Raw genomic sequence first — 7,117 nt, 5'->3', positions numbered from 1 at the left:
TCTCTAATGATGCTCATGTTCTTTTTCTTGAAACTATCCTGAAGGTCTTTTTTGTTGCTTTTTCAAGGACTTCTTTCCTTCTTTCTTTTGTTCTTCTGTTTATTCTTGCCTCGATCCTTGTTTCTATTGTTTTTGAAGTTTTTCTTTTCTTCCCCTTTTCCTTCCATAATTCTCTGCTTGTTGTTGTTTAACTTGTAAGTATTAGCTTTTCCTTTTGATCATTCTTATTAGGTTTAAGCGATAAATTATCATGACAGCTACTCTCCATCTTGTTATTATTAGATTGATCTTGTCTGCTGTCTTGGTGTTGAACTTTCTGATTAATGGGATTTATCATTTGGTCCTTTGTGCCCGAAGTTTCTCCCACATTTCAGGAGCTAGCTTTTTATAGTTGATGTGTTGCATCTTTTCCTCTTCATTTTCAATGCTCCAGGTAGTTTTTCCTTTGCCTTTATCTCTTCTGTCATTAGTCTATCTGCTGTTGTTGTTATTGATGTTAAGCTCTGAGGTTATACTTTTTCTATTAGTATTGTTTTGGGTTTCCTGGATATCTTTGATGTAGATTCTAGCATTGTAACCTATGTTGCTATTAGTTTTTTTTATCTATTAACCTTATCTATTCCTCATGATTTTTCTCATTCTTGCTTTGCAGCCTTTTGCGACCTTGGTGGCTATTGTTAATGGTACGAGTGTAGTGGCTAGGTTTACTAGTGCTTGTTTGGAGCTTTGTTGTTGTGTTTGTATGTATTCAGTTTGGTCAGCTTCTTATTGTTGTGGTTTATATAGTCATTTTGATTGATCTCCTCATAGTCTTTTACACCTTTTTGTTTCTAAGTGCATTAATTCATTAGCAACAACTTCTAAATTCCTATTCCAAGTTCATGACAAAGTTGAATAAATTTCCCAGTTAAGATAATTAGACTAACGGTAAAAAATCTCTAATTATCTAGACCAATTCGTACGCTTGTAAGCGACAAAAAAAAATTAAACACAAGACCGATTTAAATAAGATAATAACAATCAAAGTACTCAATAAATCTCAAACAAACATATGATCCATCATAATAAAAACAAGGTTCATCTCAAAAAGTCCTAATCTTTAAAAACTTAGCTACTCATTGATAAGATAACAAATATCATGAGTGGAGAAGTATTCATCATCAAAATCTATGGAAGAATTGCTCTCCAATGACACCAGTGTTCTCTAAAATTGCAACTTGAGTGACCATAACCATCACTTTCTCCCTGATTCAGAACCCCTGGAAAAGTAGTTAACAACCCTTTAAATAACAAAAAGCATGTGGGCCTAAAAAACACCATCGCGCTACAACACTCTATATCGCGTCGCGATCGCAAGCCTCATCGCGTTGCGATGGGATATATTGTGGGCGTGAGAAATCCAGTGGCAAACTACAATTTTTCTTCCTTTTTCTTCAAAAAATTTACCAAGTGTTTATTTTTTTATTAGCTTGACTTTTTGCTTATTTCTTCATACTTTAACTTTACTTTTCGTCAATATTTTTCATAATTCATTCAAATTTTCATAAAAATCATGTAATAACGCCTGTTATCAGGACTCATGGCCTGGGATCCTCCCTCTAATTTAATTACACATAAAAAATATTTATGCCTATTGTATAATATTTGATTATCATAATTAATAATATATACTATTTGTTATTAAAAAATTTAATATATTATTTATATTTTATTAAACTAATTAGAACTTAATTTATATAATTTATATAATGTAAACATATCAATCAATAATAACTATTAAATAGTTCAAAACTATTTGTTTTAATTATAATTAATTCTAAAAGCACACATATGAATGATTCTCATTTGTCAATTGTACAATATTTTTATATATAATTGAAACTAATTCTTTTTACAAATTTGACATTTGAGATGAGAAATGACACTCTTTTCAAAACTAATTTCAAACAAATAATAAATAAAAAATCCAAAAGATAATAGATGTAATCTTGATTTATGAAGGAGAAAAATTTTAGCCCTCCATTCAATTGATTTCTAAACCTGTCCTTAAGTAACATCTTTTTTGACATGGTTTTGGCAGTACTGTTTTAAATATTGGACCGGTTATCAAATCGGTGAGAGTACTGAGTAATTAGTTTATTGGTTTAACCACTAAGTTACTGGTCAAACCGCATGACTAAATCGGATAATTCGGTTGAATAAATCGGTCTCTACTACAATATTATATATTTATTAAATCGGTCGAACTAGATGACTTAGTCTCTAAAAAATATCACAACACCCACAAAATTTTAAAATTTTAAAATTTCATAATTTCACATGTTTATTTTTCACATTTAAATTCTAAATATAATCATCACTCATAATAAAATAATACAAATATAAATTTAAATAAACTTTAAATCAGGTCTAATTGCAAATTGGAGAAAAACTGTTCCAAATAAGGTTTAAATAAAGTCTAATTATATTTTTATAAAAAATCATAAAAACGACGTCGTTTTGTGCGGAAAATAAAGCATGCATTTGAACCACCGATTTTCTAAAACCGCCGATTTATTGATTTTTTACGATTTTGGCCGGTTTTCACGGGTTCAATAACATACTTGGTCCAACAATCAAATCATACCGATGATCCTTCTGATTTCCGGTCTGATCGGTCTGATTTTTAAAATACTGTTTATAAGCCTTCTTTACTAATGAATCGTAACCTAAGTTTTTTTGTTAAAAATGTGAAATTAAAATTTTTGATTAGATGTAGTCCTTTATTGTTTCATTTATTTGGTTAGGAAGTTTTTAGGTTTGAAAAATGAAAAGATGGATTAGAAAAAAAGAAGTGAAATAAAAAATTTTCAAAAAAGAAAGTAACGCAATTTGTTTGGTGATGTTTGGGCCTAATACAACTCATCTAAATCTAATGTCTTTTTGCCTTAGAAATATATAGGTGTTTTTGCATTTCACACCCTATGCTTATATTTCACTTGATGTACTATAAAAATAAATGTATGTAATTTATGTTGTTTTATATATTTGTAATTAAATTAAATCTTTTAAATTTTATTTTTATTCCAAAATTTTATAATCTAAAACCTTTATTTAGATAACTATCCATAGTGCAATCATCAAAAATAAAATGAAGTAAATAACCTCTTTCTATTAACCAAATACCAAATCCAAAAGGTACACTTGTTGGTTCCAATACATAAGAAGCACATCATCTCATAAAAATTGTGTCATGAAAACCAAAATGCACACTTCCATTTTATTAAACAAGTTTGAGCAAAATTTCCCTTTTTGCTCAATCAAAAAACAATTTAGATAGATACTCATTTATTAAATAAACATTCTCTTTTTTTTCTTCTCTCACTCTCTTTTATTTTTTTGCCTGGCTCCTCTGTATCCCTCCACACCTACACTTGTTGAATTGGAAGGCCTACACTTTTTGCAAATTGCATGATGAAATTGATGTGAAGAGGAATATCAACATTTTGGTAGATCTTTTGGTGGTGGTATCACTGATTGCTTAGGTCCTTTCCCATTGTCCACCAAAAATGCCATCTTTAGTCCCCATGTTGTATGCACCTCCAAATGACAATGCATGAACCAGACTCCTATATAACAAACACATTGAAAATGTTAGAACAATCCAACCGGTTCAAAAGAATAAAAATCTGAAAAAACATAAACAAGAAACAGAATCGTCTTTGAGAACGTGTAAGACAGACTACTAAATATGGTTCCAAAATTTGACACATTTAAACCGTGACTAAAAATAATCTCACAAATATTTGTCACGGTTAAACCATGGCTAGTATGACTACTATTTAATTTGTCACATTTCAATTTAAATTGTAGTTAACCTACATATGACCTCCGAAAATTTAAGGCAACCCTGACAATCTACATACGATTTTGATAAATATTTTTATTATTCTATATTTACGAGGTATCATGCGACCTGCTCATTTATTTGTAACAATGGGATAAAATTATACTCGGAAAAGAATTACGTTATCACTATGATTCTGATAAATTCATCGTAAATTCAAACATAGACTAAGTGGTGTGATACTATATATTAGAGATTTAGAATTTTTACCTGGATTATCAGCTCGGAATCTAATTGCGACCCAACCACCAGCCGGCACGCCAATCGTGTTCCTTTCGACAGGATCAACAAGGTTAAAGTTCTTTGAATCAACTTGACTATTATAATTTCCAACTCCTCTACCAACAACAAAGAAATTGAAACCATGAAGATGAACAGGATGATTCTCCGGTGCAATGATTCCGGTATCTTGCATAACAAGCTGAACTGTATCATTAAATGCTAGTCTATAAACCTTAGTACCACTGTCAGTGTTCAAGTTCTTCGGTCCGGCTCCGGTGTAATTAAAAACATGCGGCGGATTCGCTGGAAAATCCGTCGTAAAAACATTTTTAACATTGAAGTAATGTGCTTGTAGTAAAGCTGTAGTTGGCATGACAAATGTCACATTGTTAATAGCAGCTACAACTCTGCTACCATTTCCAGCTACACATGATTTACAAGGATTAACTCCTAATCCGACCGTGAAAAAAAGCGAATGATCGATTTTCAACGGCACGTTAACCGGGTATTTCTTCGAGTTAAGTCCTTTCAACGAGTTTAAGAAGTTGTTCGCGATTTGCGTGGCGTTTGTAGGAGGGGGTGTAGTTAGAAAAGTTTGAGTGTTTGCAAGAGTAGTTCCTGAGTAATGCAATGTTGCTGTGGCTGTTACGTTGTCGACGGTGATTGGCGCGTCCATGAAAGGCGAAGCCGCTACTAAATATTTGCCGGATTTTTGGTTCGCGTTTAGAAGAACGTTTGTTGTTTGGCCCGGTGCGATGACGATTGTTTCGATTTGGAATGGTTTTATGTATGTTGCATCAACTTCTACAACTGTGAGTTTGTGGCCTGCTATTTTGAAGAAAAGTTCTTCATTGAGTGCAGCATTGATGATTCTTAGTAAGTAGGTTTTGCCACTCTCAACAGGTAAGTTGTATACATCTGCATAGAAAAGTTCGTAAATATTACTTTCTAGTCTTATTTATAAGAAAAAATTTACTTTTTAGATTCATTAGAGTGTATCTGAAGTATATATACTAGATACACTATTAGTTATATTTAGTTTAATACAATTGATTGATGCGAGAGTATGAAGCATGTGAGTGTGGAAAACTTAGACTACCAAATTCGAGTTTTGAAATGAAGAAAATACCTTGAGTAGAACAATTTGCAACTTTTCCCGGAAGTCCGTTAATAGTATGAGAATCCGAAACATTTGGTGCCAATCCTGATTTTAGAGCTTCATTGATGATAGCTTCGGTATCAGATTTCCACCACTCTCCTACAATTTATCAATTATCAACGTATATCATTAGTTGTAATCGTGGTTATCTTTGACGGTGTGCAAGATGAACTACAATATAGAGTCTCAAATATTTAGATGTTTTGTCACATTTGAAACGTATCTAAAAACTTAAGACGACTCTGATTGTAATTTATTTACTGCGTGACAGTGTGTCAAAATCGGATTGATAAAAGGTTTATTTGTTTCTTACCTAGTACCAGAACTAGTTCATCATCTGGCTTTGGGAAAGGATAGGGGACACCTTTCTTTGGCAAAATAACAATGGCACCATGAACAGTTGATCTTAGCCAATTAACATGTGCATGCCAAAGAAGTGTTCCTCTTTGACCAGTAATGGTGAAGTTGTAGACATAGCTATGTCCTGATTGAATTGGACATTGTGTTACATATGCAGGTCCATCAGCCCAACCTGTTGTCAACTGCCTAATACCATGCCTGCCAAAACATAATCATAATTAATTACTCAAATTCCCAATTAATTCATCAAAAATTTTATTGGTCAGAGATATTATCTTTCGCTATTTCGTCAGAGAAAGTTGATCTATCTGATCTAAAATTTAGACCAAATACATCAACTTTTATTTATATTTGAGACTATAATAGTCGTTTTTTGTTACAATATAATATATAGTTAATGTAACTTGAAGAAAAATTAAAATGAATTATGATTTTCTTACCAATGGATGGTAATATTGTGGTTGACTTGATTAGCAACTCTGACTAAAACTGTATCATCTTCTCTTGCATAAAGAGTAGGTCCTGGAAATTTTCCATTAACAGTTATAATTGATTTGCTTGAACATAATCTAGTTGTATTTTTGGCCACCACCTGCATTCATTATTCATTATACCAAAATTAGTTCATCCTATGAGGAAATTAATCATTATAGAGAAGGGTCGCGAACAAATATGTCAACCCTGCAAAAGTTCGCTTAAAACGAATAGGGACGAATATTGTTGAGGGTGCAGACTTAAAATTTTGGTCCGCCATGAAAAAAAAAATGGAGGAGGGAGGTCTTGTGACCAGTGCACCTTTAAAGTTTAAAAATTGCAAAGTTATGTTAATATCTACATTCAAGCCCGAAAAGAACGGGGTGAAACGGTGCAAGCATAATAGAGTATGCAGGCCTAATATCTTAGTTCGCCCCGCATAAAAAAGTACGGACAAAACAGACACGTTTGACGAGACAGACCCATTTTGCCATCCGTATGCATGTTGGTGGAAGAAATTTGTTACAGATGCAAACTATTTTAATGCATGCATGATTATATTATGAAACTTTAAAACATAACTTACATGAAATTTGTAGTGTCTAACTTTGCACTCTACCAAAGCCGGAAGAATGCAAGAAATGAGAAGTAGAACTCGAATCCAAGAATAATCCATTTTCACTTGCTCGCTCACTATCTTAATAAGTTTTTCACTTTAAGTTTTTGTATACAACTTAAAGTGTTTAAGTTGCATATTCACAAATGACAAATTTATATAAAGATCAATATGCATCGCTACCACGTCGTTTTACTTTGTTAGGTGAATGATGGATGCATTCTTTGATATTAAGACTTAGAAGACCTTAATAGGACAAATGGAATGAAACTTGATATTATAATCTTATCATGTCTTGCATGTTACATAAAGTTGTGTATAATGGAAATTGGTTTATATTAGAATTGAAGTTATTAACTTAACCTCTCCTTAATTAGACACATTTTTGTTCTTATAATCA

At 32.1% G+C, this 7,117-nt stretch overlaps 1 protein-coding gene across 1 annotated transcript; it reads right to left on the bottom strand.

Moving 5' to 3' along the window:
• Positions 1-3,131: 3,131 nt before the first annotated feature.
• Positions 3,132-6,834, bottom strand: LOC131601304 (laccase-4-like). Its single transcript, XM_058873089.1, has 6 exons — positions 6,688-6,834; positions 6,068-6,219; positions 5,581-5,825; positions 5,238-5,366; positions 4,097-5,026; positions 3,132-3,608 (listed from the first exon to the last, which is right to left on the bottom strand). Exons 1-6 carry the CDS (start codon positions 6,775-6,777, stop codon positions 3,478-3,480), a joined length of 1,677 nt encoding a protein of 558 aa, XP_058729072.1. The 5' UTR covers positions 6,778-6,834; the 3' UTR covers positions 3,132-3,477.
• Positions 6,835-7,117: the final 283 nt, after the last annotated feature.

The sequence above is a fragment of the Vicia villosa genome, linkage group LG5 (genome assembly GCF_029867415.1).
Source record: "Vicia villosa cultivar HV-30 ecotype Madison, WI linkage group LG5, Vvil1.0, whole genome shotgun sequence".
In the NCBI taxonomy this organism is placed as follows: domain Eukaryota; kingdom Viridiplantae; phylum Streptophyta; class Magnoliopsida; order Fabales; family Fabaceae; genus Vicia; species Vicia villosa.
Note: the sequence above shows the minus strand (reverse complement) of the source record. Positions and strands in the feature narration are given on the sequence as shown.

Coding starts and splice junctions, on each gene's coding strand:
- LOC131601304 (XM_058873089.1), bottom strand. CDS start 6,777: ATGGATTATTCTTGGATTCGAGTTCTACTTCTCATTTCTTGCATTCTT. Junction 5,826..6,067: donor CACAATATTACCATCCATTG/GTAAGAAAATCA, acceptor ATGTTTTGGCAG/GCATGGTATTAGGCAGTTGA. Junction 5,027..5,237: donor TGCAAATTGTTCTACTCAAG/GTATTTTCTTCA, acceptor TTTTCTATGCAG/ATGTATACAACTTACCTGTT.